Here is a 27,807-nt window from a genome sequence, read left to right on the forward strand (position 1 = left end):
CCTGTTGTTTTTGAACTTTCTCCAACTTACTCTTTTCCACACCTCTGTCACTGCTCCCATGAGACACCAAGCAGAGTATGACACTTAACTTCCAGGGTGGTAACTGACAGGTCAAGAAAGAGATTTTTGTGCCGTGGGGACTCACATATGTGTGAGACGAGGTGTGTGCCTTTGTCATTGCACGGGGTTCACGGTTTAAATGGGAAGCAACACAGTGCACAGAAAGGCAAGCAGAAAGTGACAGTAGCCAGGCTCGTGTTTCCCACAGGTAGAGCTGAGGATCAGGAAAACTCAAGAGAGAAGTGGAATGTCTGGCCACTGGGGGGTGGCGGGGGGAGGGGGTCCAGGGAGAGGGGGGACCTCGGTGCCCGGTTCGCTGCCTGGGGCTACTGGGTGGATGTTGTAAGAAAGCTGTGCGTACAGAAACCAGTGACAAAACTCACATCGTCTAGACGTACATGGATCTGGTGTTTTTACGTTTTTGCCACACAGCACGTCAGGGATGCAGATGGCAGGTAGGGGAGCTGGCGCAGCGTGACCCAGAGAGCTCACCGCTCCTGGTCTCAGCCCACCAAGCGGCGTCCTGGAGCGGGCCTCGTAGCTTCACTTGTCGCGGCCTCCCCTTAGCCTCTTCCGTCAGCCTGGTGGCGCTTAGAGTGCGGGCCGGTGAGTAGAGCAAGCGTGCTGTCGGATCGGGCCCGGGGTGCTCTGGAAGGGCGGACACCAAGCTAATGTTTGCGTACTGAGGGGCGTTCTCAGAGCGGGACCTGAACACACAGGGGGGAGACTTCCGTGGCAGGGGGACGGGGCCGTTTCATCCCCTCAGCCAGGGTTCCCGGCCTAGCTGTAATGAATGCCTCATGGATGACTTGGAATAAAAGAGCCAGTGAAAGGAATTTGGATTGGTCACAATTTTCACTGTCCTTCGGAGGAGGGATAGCGGGGAGGGGGGTAGCAAGCAAAGGTGCATGAACGTGTTTTCTGGTAATGAAGTTGTGCCAGCCAGAGAGAAAGCGGCTTATCTGCTGGAGCTGTAATTGACTCACTGAACCTTCCTCGAGCACCTGCTGTGTGGCAGGTGCCATGCTGGTGGGTGTACAGCCTCACAGTGTGGTCCCTGACTCCCAGAGACTGCGACGCGAAGTGTGATCTCAGTCTGGGGTGGACCGTCCTTGGAGGGAGGGCCGCACAGGTCCTCGAGGACTGGCCCGGCATCCTTACCAGAGCTGAGGTTGGATGGCTGCCCAGCTAATGGGACAGATAGTCAGCTTTTAAAGAATGGAAGAATTTTCTAGGCAGAAGGAACAGCAGGAAGGACACAAAGGAAGTGTGTGGTAATGGCACTGCCAGAGCAAAAGGTCAGTACTAGCATTTTGGGACTGGTTTTGAAAAGTAACAAAAGCTAGGAATATTAATACTGGTATTTAGTTTTTCAAGCGTTAAAAATTGACACTAAATATCCGGTGTGTTTCAAATAGGCATTTTTTACGTGCCCAGTAAAGATACAAAAGTGTTAAATATCCATTGTCATTTTTCTTAAAATTGTTTTTAATGTTTCTTTTTTATTTTTGAGAGGAAATGAGAGCGTGCGTGTGAGTGGGGGAGGGCCAGAGAGAGGGAGACACAGAATCCAAAGCAGGCTCCAGGCTCCAAGCTGTCAGCACAGAGCCTGATGTGGGCTCGAACCCATGAACCGTGAGATCATGACCTGAGATGAAGTTGGATGGTTAACTGACTGAGCCGCCCAGGTGCCCCAAAAGTAGAGTCTTTAAAATAAGAGGCTTTCGTGATTTTATTTAGTTGTGAATGGTTTTTTGTGCAAGATTTTCTGTATTTTTTTTTTTTTTTAAACCACATTAACTGGGAAAAAATAAGGAACATAGTTATAAGCTAGTTCCAGATATTTTACTTTGGTTAATTAATTTTTATTGATTTCTCTTATTTGATAACTTAGAGGAGACCTTTGTGAATTCTTTTAAGAATCTTCAATCTATTGATAGCTCATCTCAAAGAAAGCATTTCTGATTTGCCTTCATCTTTGATTTGATCATGTATGTAGAGAACCTGATGCAGTTACCCATATGAAAACGAATGCTGTTACATTTAGAAGGTATTTGAAATAAGTGTTAAAACACCACAGTGTATCATAGACCCATGCATTGGTTTGTCCTTTCATGTGATTATACTTAAGGCCTATATCAGATTTTAGATTTCTTCTTTTTATTAAAAAAAAAAGTTTTTTTAATATTTATTTTTGAGAGGGAGAGCACAATCAGGGGAGGGCAGAGAGAGAGGGAGACAGAATCAGAAACGGGGGCCAGGCTCTGAGCTGTCAGCACGGAGCCCATTGTGGGGCTCGAACCCACAAACTGCGGGATGACGACCTGAGCCGAAGTTGGACACTTAACTGACTGAGCCACCCAGGCACCCCTCAGATTTTAGATATCTAAAAAAGGTAATGAGATGATTGGTATTAGGACACTCTAAAATATTCATTGATAGGTATTGTAAAATATCACAGAATAGCAGTAGCTGAGAGTGCGGTCACTGATGGTGTGAAGCTGAAGGAGATGCTTGAGTAAATCAGAGGCATCTGTGTGGCCAGTAGGGTATGTGCACGGTGGTAGCTGCCTAGCGGGGGCCGGGTGGGGGGTGAGGGCCAGATGGCCAAGGGCCTTGAACAGCAGGCCAGGGAGTCTGAGTGTTATTTGGAAAAATTAGGAGGAATCACTGAAAATTTTAAGACTGCAGATTGTTTTTCTAGGAAGGATGTCCCAGTTGTAGCTTGGAGGATGTTTTACACAGGTCAGCTAAATTAAGATGTTATCATTTAGCACAGGGCTGTGCTCGACTACGGGACTCAAGGGGACAGGTGAGGAGTGCTGGTGACTAGATTAGCGGTTCTCAAAGTGTAGTCCCCAGATGAACAGCATCAGCATCACCTGGGAACTTGGAAATGACACATTCTTGGTCTGGATCAGAAACTGTCACATTGAGGCTCAGCAGTTGGTATTTAACAAGCCCACAAGCGATGCTGTTCCATGCAGAATTTTGAGAACTCTTATTCTAGATATTAAGGTAAAACCAATAGGACCCTGAGAATGTTTAGATGGGGATGGACTGTGACAGGATCTCAGGGGGATTTCCTGTTGCTTGGCTTGCCAGCCACAGGACCTCAGGGGGACTTCCGGTCATCTGGTTCGCCAGCCACAGGATCTCAGGGGGACTTCCGGTCGTCTGGCTCGTCAGCGACAGGATCTCAGGGGGACTTCCGGTCGTCTGGCTAGTCAGCCACAGGATCTCAGGGCGACTTCCGGTCGTCTGGCTCGTCAGCCACAGGATCTCAGGGCGACTTCCGGTCGTCTGGCTCGTCAGCCACAGGATCTCAGGGCGACTTCCGGTCGTCTGGCTCGTCAGCCACAGGATCTCAGGGGGACTTGCGGTCGTCTGGCTCGTCAGCCACAGGATCTCGGGGGACTTGCGGTCGTCTGGCTCGTCAGCCACAGAATCTCAGGGGGACTTCCGGTCGTCTGGCTTTTTGCAGGGTAGATGAGAGCACCCTCCATTATGACAGAACATGGGAGGTGTAATAGGTTTGTGAACACAGTGATGACTTCAGTTTTGGACATGTTGAATTTGGGGTACTTGTGAGAAATACAAGTAGAATTGTCCAGGAAGTTGGTGGGGAAATGGGTCTATACTTCAGCAGATGGCCTTGGGCTGGAGCTAGAGATTTTAGGGTTGTTATTGTGTAAGTGGTGGTTAAGGTGGTGCAGTTTAAGGGTCTTGTGTTTACTCCAGCAGAATATCGAGAAGAGCAGGGGTTTGAGAAGCCCGAGGAACACCAGGCTTGGGGTAAAGAAAGGAAGAGGATTTTTGGAGAGAATGATAACTGATGCCAGAAGAGAGAATTTAAGGGAGGAAGGAGCTTAGACAAAAGTGGTCATCAGCATCTGAGTCAAGTGAAGGCGGAGGGTTGTTTGACTGACACTCTGAAGTCAGGGGTGGCATAGCATGGTCAGTTACAGTGAGACCAGAAGCTGGTGGGCAGCAGGGTGTGGGTGGGGGGCTCCAGGGAACTTGGTGGACTAAACATGTCTTCTGAAACCATACAGAAATGGCATAAACCTGCAAGGGCAAAGAAAACAAAAAGGTGATAATAGGCACAAAATTTTGCAAGTTGGAAAGCAGATAAGTGAGTGGTAACTGACTCCACTCATCTGAGTAAACTGAGTCCTTGGCCCAAGAACTCTCAAAAGATGTGGGAATTGATGGCAGTGGGTTCTTCTGGAAGGAGGGTGTAAAGGTGGAACAAAACCCAGGAAGGTTGGTAGAAAGCTTATTTAAAAACCATTTCAATCTTCAGATTTTTTGTTCTAGTCTGTGTAACTGGGCAGCTTTTCATCCTCAGCCGTAGCAGAAGACCAGAGGTTCAATCTCTGCAGAGGAACATGTCACATAAGAGACTAGGCATGGCTGCGGGCAGGGCCATGGTAAAAACAAGGCTGTTGTCTTAGTGAGCCCAGGCTGCTATAACAGAATGCCAGAGACTGGGTGACTCATGAACAACAGGTGTGTATTCTTCACAGCTCTGGAGGCTGAAAGTCCAGGATCAGGGGTCCGCAGTTGGTGTCTGGTGAGACAGACACCTTGCCGGGCCCTCCTCACATGGTGGGAGGCTTAAGGGAGCCCTCTGGGGTCTCTTTTATGACACTGATGCCATTCATGAGGGCTCCACCATCGTGACCTAATGACCTCCCAAAGGACCCACCTCCTAATACCATCCCCTTGGGGGTTAGAATTTCAACACGTGAATGTTGTACACACACAGAAATACGAACATGGTGGCACACATACTATAGGTGGGAGATTGCCCGTTCCTTGGTTGGACTGTGTAACCAGCTTTAGCGGAAACACTGACAGTGGCATGAGGGGTTCCTAAGGAAATTGGCCAACCAGATTACCCACTGCCAAGAGCTAAGTCTTCAAACCCCACCCAAGTGCTCAGATTTTCAAGCACATTTTTAGTGCTCCGCTCTTAAATAGTGGCAATAAACCAAGGATTGCCAGGCATCTGAAAAGAATCTCCAAGATGAAGGTTGGACATCAAAACAGTCAACCAACTTGGAGGGAACAGTCTATGCAGGGAGAAGAAAACATCTGTATTTCTTAAACATATTCAGAGAATAAGAGAAGACCGTATATCTGGGAAATAACAGGATCGATATATATATATACACACATACACATGAATATTCAGAGACAAAAGTATGAAAGAAATAGAAAAAAAACAATAGAATTGTTGGAAGGATTGGGGCACGTGGGTGGCTCAGTTGGTTAAGCATCCGACCTCGGCTCAGGTCATGATCTCACAGTCTGTTAGTTCGATCCCCTCATCGGGCTCTCTGCTGTCAGTTCAGAGCCTGGAGCCTGCTTCGGATTCTGTGTCTCCCTCGCTCTCTGCCCCTCCCCCACTCACTCTCTCTGTCTTTCAAAATATGAATAAACGTTAAAAAATTTTTTTTAAAAAATTGTTGGAAGGATAGATTGAGAAAATAATTTGGAAAGTAGAGCAAAAACAAAGATTGAGAAAAAAAGGAAATAAGTAGTTAGAACCAATATAAGAAGTTAAGCATCTGTAAAAGTTTCAGGAAGAGAAAGACAGAGGCTGGGAAATTGTTTTTAAAAATCATGAAAATTACCCACAACCGAATATATGAGTTCCCAGATTCAAATGCTCAGCAAAATGGATTAAAATAGACCTACAGTGAGGCTATCATGGTGAAATTTTAGAAACACCAGAGACAAAGATCGTAGAAGCTCCCGGAAAGAAGTCATCTACAAATCAAAACGTCTTCAGATTCCACAGCAACAGCACCGTGGAGCTGTACCTTCAAAACTGGGGGGGAAAGGATTTCTGACTTAGAATTCTACACCTAACCAGAGAATAAAGGCATTTTCACACAAAAGTTTTACCGACCAAGAAGCTGCCAGAGGATTGAGTTACAATGAAGTCAAGAGCAAACCAAGGAGGAGGAGGACGTTCCTCTAAGAAACAAGAATGTGGAAGACGTGGAGGGCATACCAAGTCTTCCTCAACATCTTGGGAGGATATTTACATAGCAGGGAGAGTGTTCAGGCTGGAGGTAGTGATAAACACCCAGAAAACAAAGGAAATGGAGAGGGGAAACAAGGAAATTGTGAATTCTTTAATAAATTAAAGCAACAGGCTGTGGTGAGAAAAAGCAGCGATTGTGAACTCACTCAGCGGCACATAGCTGTGCTTTCATAGGCTTGCTAATGTCAGTGTGTGTGATGGAGGCCGGGAAACGTGTGGACGTGTGACTGGCAGGAACGTGTTCAATCTTCAGCTTCCGTAGTAAGATGTCGGCTACAGTGCCTGAAATTGAAAAATGGAAGTAGAAGTCAGTAAGAGCTTAGAGATACAGACAGGTGTACCACACCAATCAGCTAAAAGATTTTCTTTAAGGTTTTTGTTTTGTTTTGTTTTGTTTTTGAGAGAAAGAGAGTGTGAGCAGGGGAGGCGCAGAGAGAGAGGGAGCGAGGGAATCCCAAGCAGGCTCCATGCTGTCAGCACAGAGCCCGACGCGGGGTTCGAACCCATGAATTGTGAGATCATGATCTGAGCTGAAATCAAGACTCGGATGCTTAACTGACTGTCGTCACCCAGGTGCCCCCAGCTAAAAGATTTTTAAACCATTTCCTTTTGGGAGGGGGAGATAGAGAGGTGGGGTGCTTTTCCAGTAAAGTATCTTATATCCCTGTTGGCTTAAATCCTGCCTTTACGGCAGACCTTTAGAATATGGGTGGGCAGTGAAAAAATGGGACACGGTCCATGTAGACGAGTCTCAAGTGAGGCTGGGAAGAGGTAAGACAGTGGATGGGGGATGATGGGGCTTCAGGGAGGGGAGTTGGTTTTTAAAGTGTAAGAAATGTGAACACGCGTCGTGCTGAGTGGAACTAGCAGAGGGGCTGATGGAGGGTATGGGCGAGGGATGTTGGTTGATGGTTAGGGTGAGGGCTGGGATGTGAGACGTAAAGGAAGCATGTATAAATGGTTAAGGAGGAAGTTTAGTTAGCTGTCACTAACTAGTTTGAGGCTGGTGTAGAGGACACGCGTAGAAGCGGATAGCACAGGCTCCGGACACTGTCCCCAGACAGACGAAGACCCCACACGTACCCCTTTCTGAGGTCTCTTTCATGAAAGACCTAGGCCTTGGGCTGTGAGGGGTTCAGAGCATTTGGACGGGGACTCCCTCCCTGGGCTACATGGTTACAGAATCTCCAAGAGAGCCCAGCCGGGCCGTCCCTCGTGCTCCTCACCACCAGTCATTTTATATGGTTTCCGTTCCTAGTGGTTTGGACAAAAAGGTAGAATCGACGGAGAGAGAGGAGTTTCAGCCTTAGATGCCTTTGCTTGCTTCTTCCATTTGCTGTTGTAGCAATGTCGCCAAAATATCCAAAATGCAGCTCTGGGTTTCTTCCCCTGTGCCAACCGGGTCCTCCCCTCAGCCTTCCCCACGTCAGCACAGGCACCATCACCCAGATCCTTTTGACCTTACCCCTAATGGATCTTGAGTCCATTTCTCTCCATCATCCCATCTCTTCGGCCCGTGCTCTCGTCTCTCCGGGCCCAGTGGCCACATCCAGCAGTGGCTCCATGCCTTTGCCCTGGCTCATCTCTTCTACTCTCCATGTGGAAGGACACAGCGTCTTAAAATGAAGGCTAAATTGTGTCCCTGCTTCTTTTAAGCCCCTGCTTAAAACCTTCCAGGGTCTTCTTGCTGCAGCTAGAATGTCAGTCTCACTTGAGTTCCAGGCAGAAAAGACCTCTTGGCAAAGCCATATTTTCTGGCCCACACTCGCCCAAAGCTCATCTATCATGGGCCTTACCAATGGCCCCAGAAGGAGCCAACACGATATCAACATCTTGGTTTTATTTTCCTTTTTTAATCATGTGATTCAATGGTTGTGGATCTTTTTAAGTGATCATTTCCCCAATGGTACATTTTCCTAATCTGGACCCGTGGTAAAACAGTAACATTTTAATTGTTGTTTCACAGCTACTTAACAGGGACACCAGCTTTCTAGCCTGAAGTCGTGGGGACCTTTCTCCCTACCCTCTGTTCTACCTCCTCTGCTCAGCCAGTTCCCCATGTTAGGGTCTGTTAGAATATCCCCACTTTCTATTACTGAATTCAGTACCGGATTTTGTATCACTTTTTGGGCCGTAACCCAAAACAAAGACTCTAAAAGGCATTGAACAAAAAATGTTATTTTACCCAGGGTCTTTTGCCTCTGTCATTCTTTGTGTCCGCTTTGCCCCAGCTGACTTCTCTGCTGTTTGCAGAAGTTTGGGGCACTGTGTCCAGATGCAGCAGTGACAGAAGAAAGCCTGTGTCTTCTGTCTCTCTCAGGAGTGGAGAAACCTTTCCCAGAAGCTTCCCTAGCTGACCTCACACCTCACTGGTCAGAACTGGGTCACCTACCCGTTCCTAAACCAATCACTAAGGAGGGGGATGGCTTTACGTAATCAGCAGTTGCTTTCCTGGAGTTTGAGACGTCATCTTCCTCTGATGTGCGTGGCTGTGTGGACAAGACTAAAGACCTATGTGTTTGAGGAGGAAGGAGAGGGGGAGAGGGGTAGGCAGCCCAGCACCTGGCTGTACAGTATATAAATACATCTCAGTTACAAAACACCTCCTACGTGGTAGACACACTTAGGACCTCATGTGCCTTATTCCACGAGGTCTCCACAACTAAGCGGGAGGAACAGTGGCAGAACAGACTCTGGAGTGGTGGGCCCAGGCTGTGGCGCTCGGCGGCATGTAGGTGAGAGCTTGGGCTCAAACTCAAGTGCCGCATCCAAACCCATGGTATTTCCGCTACCGCCATGGGAACGGTTGGAACAGCCACTCTTCAAAAAAAAACAAAAAAACAAACAAAAACAAAAAAACAACTATGTTTCTTAACAGCCAAGTGCATAGAAGGCTTTCAGATGTTCTCAGCCATGGAATTCTCCAAATTTGACTCCTAGTTAAAGAGTATAGCAGCTGTAATTAGATGGGACTCAGGGTGGCAACTAGAACGTTTTCTTTTTTTTCTTTTAATTTTTTTTTTAAGTTTATTTATTTTTGACAGAGACAGAGTGCGAGCATGAGCTGGGGAGGTGCAGAGAGAGAGAGGGAGACACAGAATCCGAAGCGGGCTCCAGGCTCCAAGCTGTCAGCACAGAGCCTGACGCGGGGCTCGAACTCATGAACCGTGAGATCGTGACCTGGGCTGAAGTCGGATGCTTAACTGACTGAGCCACCCAGGCGCCCCTAACTAGAATGTTTTCGAAGCTTCCCCTCCCCCCCAGTAGCACCCAAGGTGCTTCTGGAAACTAAGGCTTCTCGAAACATGCTGAGACATCAGCAGCCACTTGCAGCCAGGCGGCCCTTGACCACTAGGAATTAGAGCAGCTTGTGTGCCCTCCAGGTCACCTTTCCTCCAAGGGGATTTTGAAGATTACACACTCATTTTGTACTTCATGCTTTTGGCTCTCTGCCCAGAGAATTGAAAAAACACCCCTGGAAAGGTAACCATCTGAGTTCGCGGTGATGGTGTCTACCAGAAAGGGGCTGTTGGGTAGAGCCAGTGATGTGGAGGAAGACCCCAGTGTTCTGATCGCATTCTCGTCCATCCTTCATCATAAGTCCCATTACATCTAAAATGCTTCTCAAACATCCAGCCCTGTTAGTAATTTCTTCCTTCCCTGAACTTCTGTAACATTACTGCGTTCATGACTCACGTGGCATATATAGTGACTGAACTTGTGGTGTGGGGTTTTTGTTATTTTTTAATGTTTATTTGTGAGGGGGGCCCGTGGGAGAGGGAATGCACACGCTAGCGGGGGAGGGGCAGAGAGAGAGGGAGACAGAATCTGAAGCAGGCTTCAGGCTCTGAGCTGACAGCTCAGAACGTGGGGCTCGAACCCATGAACCTCGAGATCATGACCTGAGCCGAAATCAAGAATCCGACACTTAACTGACTGAGCCACCCAGGCACACCTGTTTTGCTTTGTTTTGATAGATCTTTCTTTTTGGCCAGGCTGTAGGCACGTCAAGGATAAGTACCAGGTTTTCAATTTCAGCATCTCTAGTGTCTAGAGAAAGAGGGGAGAGACACATGCCCTTTACAGAGCACTTTCGAATGTCTCTTTTGATCCTCGCCTACACGAGAAGGACAATACGTGTGTTATCTCCACTTCAAAGATGGAATGTCAGTCTGTGTAATGCAAGGGATTCTTCCAAGGTGACGAGGCCAGCAAATGGTAGGAGGACAGCTTGGCCTCAGGTTTTCTAAGTCCTGTGCTCCTTCTACTGCACAAAGGTAGTATTAAGCAAATGCCACATTTATAGGGCACGTAATGTCATAGGAGCTCAGAGGTAGATGATCTTGTACATTTGGGTAGTTCATGAAGGCCTCCTGGAGAAGGTAGAAATCGAGCTGCTTCTTGAACAGTAGGTTGGACAAATGACTGAGTATGGCAAAAGACTGACAGATGAGTTGAGACTGTGAGCAATGTGCCCAGCCCACGGGGACACAGTGGGACAGTTCCCGGGAAGCACTGGGAAGTGCAGCGAGGGAGGCAGCACGGAGCGGGGTTCTGGAAGGCCTATGGGGGAGCCGAGTCTCCACTCTTGCAGACCAGGAGTGGGGGGTGGGTCTCTAGGAGAATAAGCATCCTCCTGCAAGAGGACTCCTCAGCCAAGGAAGTAGGAGCACCATTACCGGACAGAACCGGGGGCTGCTTCTGAGGACAGATGGGGTAAGTGGGGAGTGGGGATACCGGAACCCTCTGAATTTTCCCCCGTATCTTCATTCCAGTGTTACCCAATCAGTGCTCTGCCTTTCAGCTGAGAAACCTGGCAGGGCTGTAAACTCAGCTACTGTTACTCAACAGCATGAGGATTCAGAATCTTAAGTTGGGTCTCCAGCCCTCTTGGCCTTGATCTCTGAAGGATGACATTCAGCTTGGTTCTAGAAGCCTCTAGGTTGCAGTCTGTGGCTTGAATTGAGACTTTGAGGATTTGAGCTTGTTACTCTCTTTTCTAAATCATTCACTGCCACTAATAGTGGCCACCCATCGGCGGCCTTGGGTTTCCTTGCCCATAGTGTTTTAGGATGGCAGCAGCTTGATTTCTACCTTCTCCAGGCCTTCATGAACTACCCAAATGTGCATGCGGTCTCCAAGAGCTGGGCCTTCTGTGGGCGTGCCATGTCAGGTAACTTCCGGGGAACTCATTCTTGGCGTGCTGTGGGCTGCTAGGTTTCCATCTCAGAATATCAGCAGGATTTCCACTACTTTCTACCCTCCTGAAGGCAGATATCCTCATTTCCCTACTCCTCTGTAATTTGCAATGGGCTATCCTGGCACCGAATTCCCTATCGGTTAGGAACTTTTCAGTGACAAGTAATGACAATGGAATCTGTCCTAAGGGAAAAAGAAAATGAACATCCGGGGCCATAGAACCATGGGGAGTTGGAGGATTCGGTTGCAAAAATGGATTGAGACTAAAGCCAAAATCTGCTGAGCCAAGAAACAGCATGACAACCATCCAATGGGGTTGAAGCATCGCCAGGTGCTGCTTTTTAAGTTCTGTTGTGCTCATTCATTCCGTATTCAAGTTTCTGAGTGCTAACTAGGTGAGGGTGTCTGGTGGGCCTGGGTTGGAGCTGCACACCCCCGTGGGAACAGGAGAGGGGATATCCGCCTCTAGGTTGGTGGGCAGTAAGGCCCTCCCACACAGTAAGCACAACGGTGGGCCCCCAAAATTGTAGAAGAAGGAGTGTTATATCCCAGGTAGCTAAAAACAACAAAAGAATGGGTAGATTTACAGATAGGCCCCAAGGGGAGAAAAGCATGAACCAGACTTCCATGTACATATAGTGTCATACGTTCATAAATTCTGGGAAAATAAATTCCCACAGGCTTGTGGGAAAACAAGTAAACTCAAGATTCTCCTAACATTCTTGATATTCTGAGGCCAAGACGTGGCAGTCTCAGCTAATAGTAAAGGTCATTCCTTGGTGAAGAAAATGGATTGGGCAGTTAGAAACATGGAGAGATCCTTACATGTGCTCTTTTGGTCCCTGTCCTCTTACTTCCTAATGTCTAGAAGAAGGTTTAAAAAGAAGAGAGTAAAAATCTTATTTATTGATCACGAAAAAGCAAGACAAAGTAACAAAGATGAAGGGCAATCAATTTTCTTCATGGCAAATATTGTGGAAGACAGGAAATGAGAGAGGAGAAAACAATGTGAATGATGCAGATTTGCAGCCAGCTGACAGATGTCGTCTGGGCTAAAGGCTTACCGGTTGTAGAACTTTCAAATCCTTTTGAGTCCTATATACTTTTTCCACTAAAATAATAATAATAATAATAATAAAAAGATTGACTCTTCTTAGTACCTTGTGGGTATCCCTGGATTCGTTTGTTAATTCATGCATCTGACATTTATTGGCATTTACTGAGTGCCAAAGATCGAAAGACAAATTGCATTTCTTTGATGGCTCTGGAAGGTATTGTGGTAGATAGTCTCCAAAGATGGCTTCCATTGATTCCTTTTGTTGTTGAACCCCCACCCCCACCCCGCCCCTTGAACCTGGCTGCCTGGTGACTTGCTTTGGCCAATAAAATGCAACAGAAGTGACGTGTGGCAGTCCCTAGCCTTTAAGGGGTCTGGCAGTTGCTTCTTTCAGTTACCATGTAACAGTCTGATCACCCGCTGGCCACCATGCTGTGAGGAAGCCCCAGCCAGCCCGGAAGAGTGCTGGTGCACCTGGTGAGCCAGCAAAGCCTTCTTAGACCTTGCAGCCCAGCCCAGCCCAGCCCAGCCCAGCCCAGCCCAGCCCAGCCCAGCCCAGCCCAGCCACGCTGAATGCAGCCCAGTGAGTGCATCTAGTTGATGCCACATAAGCACCGGCTGAGCCCAGTTGGCCCCCAGAGATAACAGTGGTAGCTGAAAGCTTCCATGATTTGTTTTGCAACAGATGAGTGGAGGAAGTAGCATGATACCAGGTCAGTTGGCAGGACCTTCCCAGGTGGAAGGGCTCTGAGGCTTTCAGGTAGCATAGTGGTGATTCTGGAGAACTCCGGTGTGCAGCCTACTGGTAGGGGGGAGGTGGGAGGGATTAGGAAGGGCCCCTGATGTGAGGGAAGAGGTGCGCCTCAGACCCCGACCGGGTACTGCTTACTGCTTACACCTGCCCTTCCGTAGGTTGTCACTACTCTCTGGGCACTCCAGGTCCCATGTGTACTCCCAACAGAACCCTCGGGGTATCGGTCAAATTCTGTTTATGTGTAAAATGGGGATAGAACTCTGAGGCAAGTGCTTGGCACTGACAGGGAAGGATGGGGAGACTGGATGCAGAAAGACAAGAGGCTGAGTGTCACCAACATCACCTCCTTTATAGCTGTGCCTGAGAACAGGCTACCCTGTGTCAGAGAATATTGCCATACTTCAGTTAAGAGCATTTTAATTTATTTATCCAGCATTTGGTAATCACCTGCAGGGCACTGCATCAGTCCCTGAAAATTCAAAGATGAAAACAGTTCCTAATTTCAAGATGTCCATCACTGCTCAGGGGGTAAATTCTGGGGCCGTGGTATGTTTTGGCATCATACAAGTTACTTAAACGTGTCCCTAGGAGGACTGCACCACCCAGTAGGAGAATTCATTTTACCTCTTCACTTAAAAAACAAACAAACAAACAAACAAAACCACTTGATTTATTTATTCACCTTCACCCTCCTGGCCTCCATCCTTCCAGACCTCAGCTCCACCCGACGCTGCTTGCTTCTGGGTCTAGATCTACTTTTCTAGATCTATTTTTTTGTCGTGCAATTTCCCCAGCTTGAACTTGGTTGGTGCCTCATGGATCACAGACTTATTCTGTGATGGACCTGAACCAGGTGATTCTACAGCTTAGAAATGGGCCCCCAGAGGTCATCGTATTATTTTCCAAAGATGACAGTGAAGTGGAACCGCAGACCCATGAAGTGGCCATGTGACTCACCCCTCGTACAGCCACAGACACCTTTCAGAATTCTGGCTCTGCTGAACACCTGCCAGCTTGTGTGTGTGTGTGTGTGTGTGTGTGTGTGTGTGTGTGTGTGTAAGTTGTGTCTTCTGTCAGATTGGCTTTTAAGACAAGGGTCAAACTCTTAAAACTTCTTATAAAGAACAAAATGGATCCAGTTAATGGTGAACTCTAGAAACGCAGGGCTGAAGAGAGAAGCAAAAAGTCGCAACAGTCAGGTTCAGGATAATCAAGTATGGAGCCCGACGGCAATGAACGTGTCTCAGCTCGTGCGTGGCAGTGAGTTTCCTCTCGTTCGAAAAGAGAATCGCAAGGAGTGAAAAAGGGTGTGGCTCTAAAATCCCAACTCTGGCCATTTGAAATTCCTACCCTTCCTTCCCTTTGGATGAAACCATCTAAAGCGATGACGGGAAGTTGGTAAGGAATGGATACTTTGAGAGCTTCTGGAGGCACGGGGATGCTTGCTGCTGTAGCCTGTGCCCCACTTCCTGGATGCTGGCGGTGGCTTCCTGGCTGCCCCTGGCTGTGCGTGAGGCGGCTCATGGCCCATTTATAGTGGGGACTGCTCCTCTCCTACCCCACTACCCTTCCTAAATTTCATCTAAGCTGGCATCAGTGGAGCCATGTGACCTTGGGCAAGTCAACTGCTATCGGCCTCAATTTTCTCATCGATAAAAGGAGGTGAGATTAGGCCTGTGATTTTACAAATACATGTTCTAAAGGAAAGAAAGAGAACAACACAGGGAAAGAGACTGTGTGCGCCAGGCACACCTGGGCCATAGCCTGTTGCTTCTCACATGGAGGTCTTATTAGAGATTTTCCAGAACTGAGATCAGATCCAGATTTAGGCAAGATTTTTTTTTCTCCCTTTAGAAAGAGAGGCCGAGCTCTACCATTTGGGGCTCTGTATTCCCCTGCTTTCTCCTTTTTTTTCTTTGTGGTATGTTTCTCCTCAGTGATTTTTCAGTGCACTATTTTTTTTTTTTTTGTATTGAAAATAGACATTTTGTTTATACAAGGTACAATTTCAAAATAACAGTTATAAAATATGTAGCTATAATTGACAAGGAGTATAAATAGAAAAACGTATATATGGGAAATGTCACTGAGTTCAGTTTCCTTCTTTCTGAATCCTTAAATCAAGAGGACTCACTGGGCACAGTACCTCTTTGCTCCTTTTCAGTGCATGCAGAGCACCTAAAGAGAGACGGTGGTTAGGAGCTACGATGACGTCGTCATCCTCGCAGCCGTCTCATAAGCCAGGAGGAGCCGCATAATTCTCTTCCAGCCACAGGTGTATTTATTTCTCTTCTTTGTGAACTGCAAGTAGGGATGCGGGATGGAATAGTCAAGCTGATGAGCTCTCCTGAATAAGTGTCTTAATGAAGTAAAAGGAAGGCCGAGGTGTCCAGCCACTCCCAGGAAAGCTTCAAGTGCCAGGACTTTAGGAAGTCAGCCCTACTCCTGAGACAGGGCATCCTGAGACTGGAGAGGCTACAAATACAGGAGGTGTCTCGGCTGGCCACGGTCGATAAAATGACACCAACATGTTTGTTTTATCATCCCGACGGGCTCTTTGCTGGCACCCAACACCTGAGTCTTTCCTTGGACCTCTTCGGCTAGGGAAGAGTTGGCATCCTTGCTTCAGCCTTGGCTGCCCTCAGCTTCCCCCTGGAGTTTCCTAGGTCGTATGCTTGGTTTTCTGCATCCTCGTCTCTGCCGTTGGTTCCCCCAGTCATTGGTATCTCTTCCATGTTCTCCATTGCAACAGTGCGTATCTGCGAAGTTTGCCTGTAAAGCAGGTAATTCACAGGTTTTGAAAAGAGGAGAGGGTTGCCCGAAAACCAAGTCAACAGATGGTTCCTATTGAACACTCAGATGGAGAAGGCCTAGACTGCTTCCATTCACAGATGGAATTTAAACCTTAGTTTGGTATTTTAACGCCCTCATCCGCTAAATATTCACCATGCTGTTGGAGCCACTCACCCCCTCTTTTCCCTCTGCTAAATAGCAGTAGTCAAATGGCAGGAACAAAAAGGAAAGAGTCCTGGGAGCCTGGGGAAGCCAGACAAGATCGTCTTGATAAAAATGATGCGATATTTATAAAGCTTTTAAAACAGTTCTTGGCACTTTGTACGTGTTAAAGAAACAAATATATTAATCAGTTCCTGAGTCACCAAGAGTAGGGGAGGCAGAGTCTTAATTCCACATGTTTCCCTGTCACTGTTTTTTTAGGCCCCGAGTTTCTGGGTCAGCAGTTTTCTTCCATGGATTATATCATGTACCTCTTGAGGATAGGCAAGTCTAGGGCATTTCAAAGTAAACACTTCGAATCCAAACAAAGCCAAAACGTCAATTTGAAGAGCTTTATCGACCCTAAGCTCACTGCAGTTACTGTTTACAATAGCCAAGATACGGAAGCAACCTAAGTGTCCGTTGACTGATGAATGGGTAAAGAAATGCTATGTAGATACAATGGAATATTACTCAGCCATAAAAAAGAATGACATCCTGCCATTTGCAACAACACAGATGGACCTAGAGGGCATTATGCTACGTGAAATAAGTCAGAGAAAGACAGATACCATATGATTTCACTTATATGTGGAACCTAGAAAACAAACATGGACAAACAAAACAAACACACGTGTGGGTACAGAGAACAAATTGGTGGTTGCTAGAGGTGAGGGGCTAGTGGCCAGCAGGTGAAATAGGTGAAGGGGATTAAGAGGTACAGACTTCAGTTATAAATTAAATCATGGGGATGTCATGTACAGCATGGGGAATGTAGTCAATGATATTTGTAATAACTTTGTACCGTGTCGGGTAATAAGCAGACTTAGCGTGGGGATCATATCATAATTCATAAAAATACTGAATCACTATGATGTACACCTGAAACGAATTGGATATTGCATGTCAACCATACTTCAATAAAAAAATAATACAGTACATAAGCACTTTGAGCTCCTTGGAGTGAGAGCTAGACTATGGATCAGGACTCTAGGCCCACGTACTGAAAATAATTCGCTAAAAGCCAATTTGTTGAGTGACAAATCTACCTAATAACCTACTTGCAAAAAAAGAACTTTATGGCAAAGAATTGATTCACCAAATGACCAAGTAGTTATTATGCTTTTCATTATGCTTTTCAGGTTTATCAATTCTTCTTAAAGATACATTTATGAATATTTCCTTATTATAGTCAGTGAATATTGATGTTTTCATCTTATAAGCATACTTATTAGCCATGTATACCAAATATACAAAGTCTTTTAAGATTCTTTTTAATGTATTCTTAAAATAGACTATGTATACTTTTTTTAAGTCAATATAGTTACTCATTATAATCTCTTAAGAATGTAACTCCAAATACAACAGCTCATGTGGAAATTTAGTTACAGTGATATTTTGAAAATCCTTCAAAAGTCATTTTTGATTTTGCCGCATTTGAGCATTTTTGGGATTGTTTTGACAGATTTTTGAGTAATACATCAAACTTAGTGTGTTAATTTCTAAACGATCTGTGAGGTTTCTGGCACCTCTTTTGGTTGAGATGGTATTACCAGCTTTTGAAGATTGATGTGAATATTTAGGTGACTTTTTCGTTGTGGCTTTAGAGCAGTATTTCATGGAATATTCATGTTGCCAAAGTCAGGCTCAAAGGATGATATAATCTTTATACTGATAAATTTAGCAAAGAATATTTAATGACTAGTGACTAAATAGTTTCAGCAAACTTGATTTCCATTGTTCATTGTGTAATGCTGAGGAAGGATCCAGAACAGCCATAGCAATATGGAATGCTGGAACACTGGTTATTAATTAATAGGAGTAGAAAATTAAGACTAATATGCCATTTGAGGCTTTAATGAAAATGATACAAGTACCTAAAGAGTAGAAAAATAATGAAAACTCTGGGGCACCTGGGTGGCTCAGTTGGGTGAGCATCCGACTTCGGCTCAGGTCGTGATCTCATGGTTCATGGGCTGGAGCCCCGTGTCGGGTTCTATGCTGACAGCTCAGAGCCTGGAGCCTGCTTCGGATTCTGTGTCTCCCTCTCTCTGCCCCTCCCCCAGTCATGCTCTGTCTGTCTCTCTCAAAAATGAATAAACATTTAAAAAATATATAAAAACTCAAATTTCAGCAAGTGGCAGAAGATGTACTCTACCCATGAAATGTATATATTGCAAGAAAATATACTTGTGAATGTAGCGTAAGAGCTGCATCCCCATCAACTTAGTTATTTGGCATGCTTTCCTTCCAAAAAGGAAAGAAAACTTTTCTGTTTCTGACTGGGGGCCTGCGGACTGTCTTGGAAAAAGTGAGGGGTGTCCCGGGGCTGGCTCCCCTTTGGGCCAGTATAGAAGGGGGTGCGTGCAAGAGCCTGCCTCAGTAGCCGGGAAAGGGGTCCTTCCTTTGCGAGGGCAGGCCCGGAGTCTTTACGGTGACACTCTTTTCTTGGAGGAAGAGCAGTCTCGTCTGGCGTGATTCTCTTGCTCTACTCACCTGGATCTTTTGTAACACACCAGAAGTCCCACACATACTACACAGAGCACAGTGACAGGCATGACGATGGCCGCTGTAAGAGAGCAGAAGTGAGCCGTCATGCCAGAAGTCCCGGGAGCAGGTTCACTTCTAAGAACTGGACAGTGTATGGTTCACCTTCCTGCAGAGAGATCCGAATGCCTTCCCAGCCAGCTTACTGTTGTTAACATTTCTCGAGTTCTCTGCGGCCCGATGCACTCTACTTGTGGGCCAAAAGTCCATGCTTTCCCCACCAACGCCACCAGTTCATGTTGTCCCCATCCCCCGCTCCTAATCCCATCCTTCCCAACGAGAGAGACACGGTGACAGGATGAGAAGGGAAGGCAAAAGCCTCAGAGTTCAAGGGCTGGGGTGGGACTGTGCGGACAAGAAGCCATATCTGCTATGAAAGCCACAGTCAGAGAGCGGACAGGGCGAGGGTCCTCCTCAGTTGTCCCTGAGACATCCTCTCCTTTTTCGTCAGCTTCACAGAATCCTGATTTAGAAACCACAGCATGCAGTGTAGCATATCTTCCAATTTCACCCGTGTTGTTTTTTTTTATTTGCCTGCATTGTTTTTTGTTTTTTGTTTTTTTTATTGGCAACTATGGTGAGGCAGATGGTAAGGAGAATGAGGTGGTGTTCTAAGAGAGGTGTTACAGGTAAGAGGAGAATAAGATAATGGCTGAGGAGAAGGGAAAGATCCTGTTTTGGGCAAGTTGGAAGGCAGGGTCTGGAGTGGTGGGAGGCCAGTGGCTCTCGGCCATTTGAGATTTATTAGACAAGATAGGAACAGTGGGATCTCCTGGTAGCAAGAGGGCTTAGCCAGAGGACACAGTGAACCTTTTTTTTTTTTTTTTTAAATGTTTTATTTATTTATGAGACAGAGAGAGACAGAGCATGAGCAGGGGAGGGGCAGAGAGAGAGGGAGACACAGAATCCGAAACAGGCTCCAGGCTCTGAGCTGTCAGCACAGAGTCCCACGCGGGGCTCAAACCCACGAACCGTGAGATCACGACCTGCTCCAAAGTCAGACACTTAATTGACTTAACCCCAGGCACCCCTGTAGTAGTGTTTAAAGCAATTTTTAGGGGCACGTGGGTGGCTCAGTCAGTTAAGCGACCGACTTCGCTCACGTCATGATCTCACTGTGTCTCCCTCTCTCTCTGACTCTCCCCCTGCTCTCTCTCTCTCTCTCTCTCTCAAAAATAAATAAACATTAAAAAACCACAATTTTTATATTAATCTCAATCTCTTATTAATAGAAAAATTAAATTAGTAAATAAAATATATCCATCCAATGGAATATCATTCAGCTTTTAAAAATTATGAAATGAGGGGCGCCTGGGTGGCTCAGTTGGTTAAGCGTCCAACTTCATCTCAGGTCATGATCTCACCGTCCATGGGTTCGAGCCCCGTGTTGGGCTCTGTGCTGACAGCTCGGAGCCTGGAGCCTGCTTCGGATTCTGTGTCTCCCTCTCTCTCTGCCCCTCCCCTGCTCACGCTCTGTCTCTGTCTCAAAAATAAAAACATTAAAAAATGTTTTTTAATTATGGAATGAATCTGTATTTATTAACATGGAAAGATGTCCACAATATCTTAAGTGAAAAAAGCTGGTTGAGATAAAAATGAACCAAAAAAGAATCTCCAGTAGGCCAGATGTATGTCCATATGCACAGGACAGCCTTGAAGGATAGATCCCAAAGTATTAAGTCACGGTGGAATTGTAGATAATCTTTACTTTCTTTTTTAAAACAAATTTCCTTTTTTCCTGACGTTGTTGACACGATACTGTCATCAGAAGACAGTAAAGTTGTAAAAGCAAAACTACCTGTGCCTAAGTAAATAAAAATAAAATAGAAAAGTCCTAGAGGAAATAACGGGAAACATGGCAAATCAGTGAGAGATGTTTTGAGTTTTTAGACTTATCATTAATCATCATTATGACTAAAAACCAGAAATAAATTTCTAGGCAGAGATGGTGTACCCTAGGGTAAACTATTTCTTCACACTGACTAATAGGCTTGTTATGCATTTACTGTCCACGGAGGGATTTATTGGAAAAGGCCAGCTGATGTTAACTATGGTTCTACTTTCATAATGCATCTTCCTGTTTCTTCTGAATAAGAATAGAATCTGCAGACTCCAAGTCCAGGGAGGGGAGGGCTCTTGAGCCAACGATACGACAGAGCAGTTTGAATTCAGTGACAAACTCAGATCCTTGGCCTCTTCCTCAATTATATCCAGGCAAACTGAGTAAAGAAACCGACACCAAAATCACTAAAATGATAGGTAAACATATCAACTGGCAAGTTCCCCACCCTTTGGTGTTTCCTCGCGGGGTGCATGGGCTGGAGAAAAAGGAAGACAGAGAGGTCTGGTGAGCCAGAGGACAACAGAGGAGGATTTGAGTTGGGGGAGGGAGGAGAAAGTGGATTATTGCTTGGGAGTCCGGGAAAGGCCAGTAACTCCCTGCCCTGCCTTCATCCTACAGCGCATGCGGGTCTGACGTAAGAGGTGGCCTTGGCAGCCAGTGGCCACTGTCCAGTGCGGATGATGAAAATGTCCCCTGAGAATATGGGGACTCACCATTCCTTAGCAGTCCCTGCAAACTAGGTCAGCCAAGGAGTGCTATTTGCCATGTGGCCATGACCAGAGTGCTGGTGTGCCCGTGTCCGAGGAAGGCAGTTTTGAAGTAAGAATATCAATTCGTTATTCCTGGGCAGTGTTTCTCTGCTGTCTCTTACTGTGCTAAGCACATAACAAGTGTTGGGTTCAGAGTAGGCACTTAATAAACACGTAATTGATTGAATTAAACCCTTAAGGGTCCATAAATTGAAGTACTTCTGACCTGCTGTTTGCTTCTCAATGAGAAATCTGCATTTTATTGCAACTTAGGACCAACGTGGCACCAAGTAGAACTCGATTTATATTGAATACACAGACGAATGATATAGAGCTAGCTCGTATTAAAGGCTGAGCATATCAACTGCAGCAAATTTATTTCTGATATGAAAGGCGAGAGGTATGACAGTTTGAAAATCTAACTCTTCCCTCCCAGCATATTAAAGGGACGTGGCCGGGTGAACACTTGTCCTAGGTGACATTCTACCTTTTTATTTTACAATCGGGAGTCCTCAAGAATAGCCTAGCCAAGGATTGGAGACCAGATAGTTAGAATGAAGGAATGAAATTATTGATTAAAAAGGCTGCCAAGTGAGCCTGTAGATATTTAAGACAATGAAATGATGAATCACACTTCCTAAACGTTTATTAATAAATGTCCAAGTCCTCAACTTCACTTATTCATTTGCTGTTTATTAGGCATCTACCATTTACCATTTTCTGTTGAACTAAAAAAAAAAAAAAAAAAGCAACTTTTAAAAGCTGTGATAATCATTTATATAGCTTATTTTAAAAATGGTGATATCAGTGGTTATCAATGGGCTGATTAAAATATTCACATTTGCTGAGCGACTACTACGGTAAAGCGTTTATATACCCTTACAAACACTCTCAACTGCTTGCTTCTTCGTGCAGAAATAGCAACACTTACTGATGCTCAGGGAGCCAGTGAATGTCTCTGCCACTTGAACCTGACGGGTATACTCTTGGTCCACAGTACTGGGATATATATGACGTAGTCGGAAGTCACCATCACTAAGTGTCTTTAGAAAACTAGCATGATTTCCATTTTAGCTTCCACCTTCTTAGCAGATAAAACTTAACGCCTAGTGAAGTATAACTCATTTTTATTTCTTTGCTGACAATTATTTGATCTGTCTTGTTAAGTTAGGTGCTAACATGTTTATATTGAAGCACCCTCGAAGAAGGAAATCTTATAACAGGAAAGATTTAAAGTTTTTGTTTGTTTGTTTGTTTTTTGTAATTCTCTGTATGTCCAAAGTTTCTTGCACGGAGCTATCAGACTATTGCAGGTGTTGAGTTAATGTGTATTACACGACACTTCAGAGTTTGGGAGAGAGTTTCTGATGTTTTAGTCCAGTGAAAGTCACGAACTGGAGAAATACATCATAAGATGATATCCCGTAGTAAAGTAGTTGTTTGAAAATCGACATAGGAAATATGGCCCCCAAATTTTATGTGTAGGATTTTATCCTACAGATTTCTTTGCACATAGCCAAGTGATAGATAGAAGGCTTTCCAATTAATCACTGTTTGTCATGTAGCCAAGACTGTCAACAGTCACATGCCCATAGGGGGTTGGCTACACAAATTGTAGCAAATCCAGGTAGTGGAATATTTGGTAGTTGTTTTAAAGAATGAGGTGGTTTCTATGTGTTGATATGGAAGGATTTCCACGAGGTACCATTAGTTGAAAATGAACACAGGTGCAACACAGTGAAACTAAAATACCTAGCTAGCATCGTGTATCGATCCTCTCTGAAAGGATGCCCAGAAAGCTGGTAACAGGAGTAACTTTCTTCCTACAAGGGAATTTTCAGTTTAAGATGGGGCTTTGTGCTGTATATGTTTTTGTAATTTGTAATTTTTAAACCCCGGCAAATATTACCAATTCAAAAAAATGAATAAAAAACTTAAAACTTTGTGGAAAGGTGAGCATAGTATATTACATAAGGAGAAAAATTAGGCTGGCTACTTGACTTACTGGTCACCTCTTACGTGATAAACATATTTTAGTTTCAATCTCTCGCCTTTGCATATAAGCTGTTAAAATGACTGAAGCTGCTTGTTTTTTTTTTCTAGATGATACTTGATGCAGATAAAATATAATCATAAAAATATGAGTCGTTCTCTAAGAGGATAACTCGTGAATAGAAAATAGAAATAAGTTGTGTTTTCTCTGTATAAATTACAGTGGTTTTTTTTTTTTTTTTTGGCTTATTGAAAACTTGTACAGACAAAAGTCTTAGTCTCTCTTACTACTTGCATTTCTGCCTTCTTTCTCTTCTTCTCTCTCCTCCCCTCCCTTCCTCTTTTTCTTTCCTCTTTTCCTTGCAAACACTTTTCCACTCTCCTCCTTAACACTCACCGGGACAGTCTCTTCCTCTCCTACGTTGAGTGTTGTGTGCATCTTGTGTAGACAGCAGCCTTTATCCCAAGAAGTGTGGCCAGTCTTGCTGTAAAGTGCATGGGGCTAACACCCTGCGAGAGATTAATGCAGCTGACGGATGAATAACATCATGTTACTGACAGCCGCTCACACGCTTGTGGTTCTCTGCTAAGTCTGGGATGAGTCTAGCCCGGCTTAGTGGAACTGAGTAGCTGAACGAGGAGGCCCTTTTGTGATGTGCCAGCTCTCTGGTTCCCACGTGTGTAGCCTGACAGAGAGAAGCTACCAGTATTGAGATAAACAGTCATGGTAGAATCCCATAAGTAGGGTGATCCTATCTATGACTTATTATCTACACTGAGTCACTTTTGACAGTGAAAGGGGCTGCGAGTGGCCATGCTGGGGCAGCAGGCATAAGCCAGGACTGTTCCGCACCCTGAGACCGAGGTCCTCAGGGCAGAAGCACTGCTAGGACCAAAAAAACAAAACACTTACCAGTCACAGTTCCGGAACTGTATGAATAGGTACCTGCAGAGAAGAGAGTGCAGTTCAGTTATTGCCGTAGTCCTAAAGGCACTCATTTCTCATTAAGCAGGAGGAATTCTAGACATTTTGGCTCCCATCTTAAAGCCTGAGAGAGTCATGGCTGGCGGAACCAAACTTCCGTTAGCAAAGAACAAGGGTAGTTTACTTAGCTGCTGGGCCATGCTTAAGGATCACATATGCCCTTTTGCACAACAAAGGAAACCATCAACAAAACGAAAAGGCAACTTACTAAATTGGAGAAGCTATTTGCAAGCGACATAACTAATAAGGGGTTAATATCCAAAATGTATAAATAACCTATACAACTCAACACACACACACACACATACACACACACACACACAATCCAATTAAAAATGGGCGGAGGACTTGAAAAGATGTTTTTCCAAAGAAGACATACAGATGGCCAACAGGCACATGAAAGGATCCTCAACATCACTGATCGTCACGGAAATGCAAGTGAAAAACCACAGTGAGATATTACCTTACACCCGTGAGGATGACTAGAGTCAAAAAGGCAAGACATAACGAGTGTTAGGGAGGATGTGGAGAAAAGGGAAACTTGTGCACTGTTGGTGGGAATGTAAACCGGTGCAGCCACTGTGGAAAACAGTATGGAGGTTCCTCAAAAGATTAAAGAGCTACCACATGATCCAGTAATTCTATTGGGTATTTACCCAGAGAAAGCAAAAACACTAATTTGAAAAGTTATATGCACCCGAATGTTTATTGCAGCACTATTTACAACAGCTGAGATATGGAAGCAAGCCCAAGTGTCCATCAATAGATGAATGGATAAAGAAGATGTGGTGTGTATAATCACAACGGAATGTTACTCAGCCATAGAAAACAATGACGTCATGCCATTTGCAACAACACAGACAGACCTAGACAGTATCAGGCTAAGTGAAATAAGTCAAACAGAGAAAGACAAATACCGTACGATTTCACTTGGATGTGGAATCTAAAAAACAAAACAAATGAACAAACAGACAAAAGCAGAAACACTCATAAATACAGAGAACGAACTGATGGGTGCCAGAGGGGAGGAGTGTGGGGGGCATGGGCAAGGTGGGTGAAGCGGGGGTGGGAGATACAGGCTTCCAGTTATGGGATGACTAAGTCATGGGGATGAAAGGTGCAGAATGGGGAATGTAGTCAAATGTATTTTGTGGTAGCGAAGAAAACCCCCACAAAGAATCAGATATGCCTTTGCGGCAGACGCAGATTACCAAGGGCTGTTTCATACCGCAGATTGTGACTCCAGATTGCAGAAAGCTTCCACCGTCCTCCCATATTGGGAGACGGCAGATACCATTCAGATCGGCAAAGCCTCTGCCATGCAGGTCAATACGCCGAGCCTTCTCACCTCTGGGAGACGGACTTTCTTTTCCAGCTGACCGAGCCAAGGCAGAGCACAGAGGTTAGAGAGCAGAGCAAGGAGGCTGTGGCACAGAACAGGAGGCAGAGGGTTGCTGAGTGGCCTGGACTTTGGATTGCAAGGTGTGATGCTAGGCAGCCAGCTCACTCGAGGTCTCCACCCACATCTCATGGACTGCTGACCTCTCCTAAAGTATGCAAAGCCAGTGCTAACCTGGCGTCTCCTGCGAGGCAGAGGGGGTGTGTTCCAAGGCCTTTGCTGTTGTCTGAGCTGGGGCTCGGGAGGGTTCATTATTGATTACCCCTGTGGTTCCCGCAGCCGGAGGCTTTGATGGTATCAGCCTGGAGCCTGGCTCGGTAGCTGCCTTTGTGGCCACTGTGCTGTCTGACTTGGAAGTGAATGCTGGCTCTGTAGGAAAGTGCAAGATATGGAGAACATAAATACTTTGAAGAGTGTCTCCGCGCAGCTCTAGAAGACAGTGGACTTCAGACTTGCTCTAGTGAGCCCACCCCGGGCCGGCCCTCGCCCGGCACCCTCCTCCAGGGCTCTTTGGGGAAATCCCTTCAGTGAGTAGCCTATTCCTCCATCTGGATGGCCGAGGGACATTTGAGAACACGAGAGGATCTACAGCTATTTATCATGGTGCACATAACCTAAAGATCCCACGGATTCGAGTCGTTCCCGGCTTGTTTACTAGAGAAGGCGCGGAAGATGCGGTGAGGGACTGATCTCAAAAAACAAGTATGACTGTATTTACCAAAGATATCTGGGCTGCTGATTTTAGTTTCCTTTCTGCGTGTTTGCACACAACTTTTGAAATAAGGGGAAGCCTGAGATTCAGCCAGACCGAGTTTTAGAGTATTTGAAGACAGTGCCCTGGTTTTGCCCCGATCTAAGGGAGGGCAGCCCTCCTGGTGTTTATGTCCTCACCCTCCCTGTGCTAACTGGCATATAGCTGCTCCCAAACTGTGAGGCGTGGTGGCAAGACTTCACTATTCTCTTTCCATGAAAAATGGGTCTTCCGTTGCACTCTTAATGTCTGAGAGTTTGATGGCACAGTTTCATCTGACCACGTGTTTGATGCACAAAGCAAGGCTGGGAGAGGCCCCTTGATTATTCTCATCAGTGGGTGATCTGGGCATGACTTGGGTCAAAGGGGTCTTGGAATTACCCCAAACTTAAATGTAGCCAGTACTCTACTATATCCTCTTGTTTGTAGTCAACTAACTAACTAACTAGGAGGAAACCTCCTTCTGGCCTGTCTTTCCTTCAGCATTGGTTCTCAGCCTTGGCTCCCTGAGAATCACCTGGGGAGCTTCTAGAACCCGAGTTCCCAGACTGCTCCCCAGACCACCAGAGTTCCAAGGAGATCCCAGTGTGCATCCACGGCTAAGAAGCCGTGTTCTAGCTCAGAGCTGCCAACGGCAGCAGAGAGAGTACACCTGGGGCCAAAAGGGGGAGACCAGGGCCAGGAAAAGCCACTGGATGACCAGACATAAAACCTCAAGAGTTAAGTGTAAAGTAAGGCTTTCCCAGGATATAGAGCACATTGTCCCAAGCAGCTAAGGTCTCAAATTTTCTTGACATCAGGACAGTGCCGGGGATCACCTGGGTTGGTTAAGTGTCCAACTTCATTGGCTCAGGTCCTGATCTCGTGGTTCATGAGTTTGAACCCTGCATCGGGCTCTGTGCTGACAGCTCAGAGCCTGAAGCCTGCTTTGGATTCTGTGTCTCCCTCTCTCTCTGCCCCTCCCCTGCTCTGTCTCTGTCTCTGTCTCAAAAATAAATAAACATTTAAAAAGAAAAAAACATCAGGACAGTGCTGAGCAAATTGGGATAGAAGATTACCTAAGAAAGACCCTGGAAATGCGGGATGTTCGCAGCTTTTTACCAGAGCTGTCATAGTTGGGATGGTTGGGGGACAATTCTTCAGGGGTCCCTCATGTTTCCCCATGCCTTGTCAGCAGAGTCCCTGACAGCCCTTTCTCAGGACTAACTTTTCAAGGATGCTCATGAAATCTCGGAAGGTGGAGATGGCACCTCCCTCTGGAGCAAAGGGCAGACATGGTCGGCCAGTTATAAAAGACTCCAGTTGCTTGAACTCAGGCCTCCTCTCCTGTGGGGCAGCCTGCTGGATGTACAGGCATCTTCTAGACCCATCCCTGCTGCCCCCGTGGGACACAGGGAGGAGGGAATTGACAAAAGCATG

At 45.8% G+C, this 27,807-nt stretch overlaps 2 protein-coding genes and 1 long non-coding RNA gene across 5 annotated transcripts in view; 2 read left to right on the forward strand and 1 right to left on the reverse strand.

Moving 5' to 3' along the window:
• The window catches only part of FBH1 (F-box DNA helicase 1), a 48,919-nt gene extending 48,023 nt beyond the window's left edge, over window positions 1-896 (forward strand). Inside the window, exon 21 of the mRNA XM_078450483.2 lies at window positions 493-896. The gene's annotated coding sequence lies outside the window, so the exon portion shown is untranslated. The remainder of the gene's footprint in view (window positions 1-492) is intronic.
• Window positions 897-2,716: 1,820 nt separating this feature from the next.
• Window positions 2,717-13,788, forward strand: LOC144616981 (uncharacterized). Its single transcript, XR_013556988.2, has 2 exons — window positions 2,717-11,291; window positions 11,506-13,788. It is a non-coding gene; the product is annotated as an uncharacterized LOC144616981 (long non-coding RNA).
• A 398-nt stretch (window positions 13,789-14,186) lies between these two features.
• IL15RA (interleukin 15 receptor subunit alpha) overlaps window positions 14,187-27,807 on the reverse strand; it is a 50,205-nt gene continuing 36,584 nt past the window's right edge. For 2 of the 3 annotated variants that reach the window (XM_060659370.3, XM_060659368.3), the window contains 5 exons: window positions 25,812-26,006; window positions 25,587-25,662; window positions 24,167-24,199; window positions 18,619-18,691; window positions 14,187-15,900 (listed from right to left, as the gene is read on the reverse strand). In XM_060659370.3, coding sequence (XP_060515353.1) covers window positions 15,754-15,900; window positions 18,619-18,691; window positions 24,167-24,199; window positions 25,587-25,662; window positions 25,812-26,006 — 524 coding nt within the window. In that variant the 3' untranslated portion in view covers window positions 14,187-15,753. The remainder of the gene's footprint in view (window positions 15,901-18,618; window positions 18,692-24,166; window positions 24,200-25,586; window positions 25,663-25,811; window positions 26,007-27,807) is intronic. The other variant, XM_060659369.3, reaches the window with a different exon arrangement.

This window comes from Panthera onca, chromosome B4 (genome assembly GCF_046562875.1).
Source record: "Panthera onca isolate mPanOnc1 chromosome B4, mPanOnc1 haplotype 2, whole genome shotgun sequence".
Lineage (NCBI taxonomy): Eukaryota > Metazoa > Chordata > Mammalia > Carnivora > Felidae > Panthera > Panthera onca.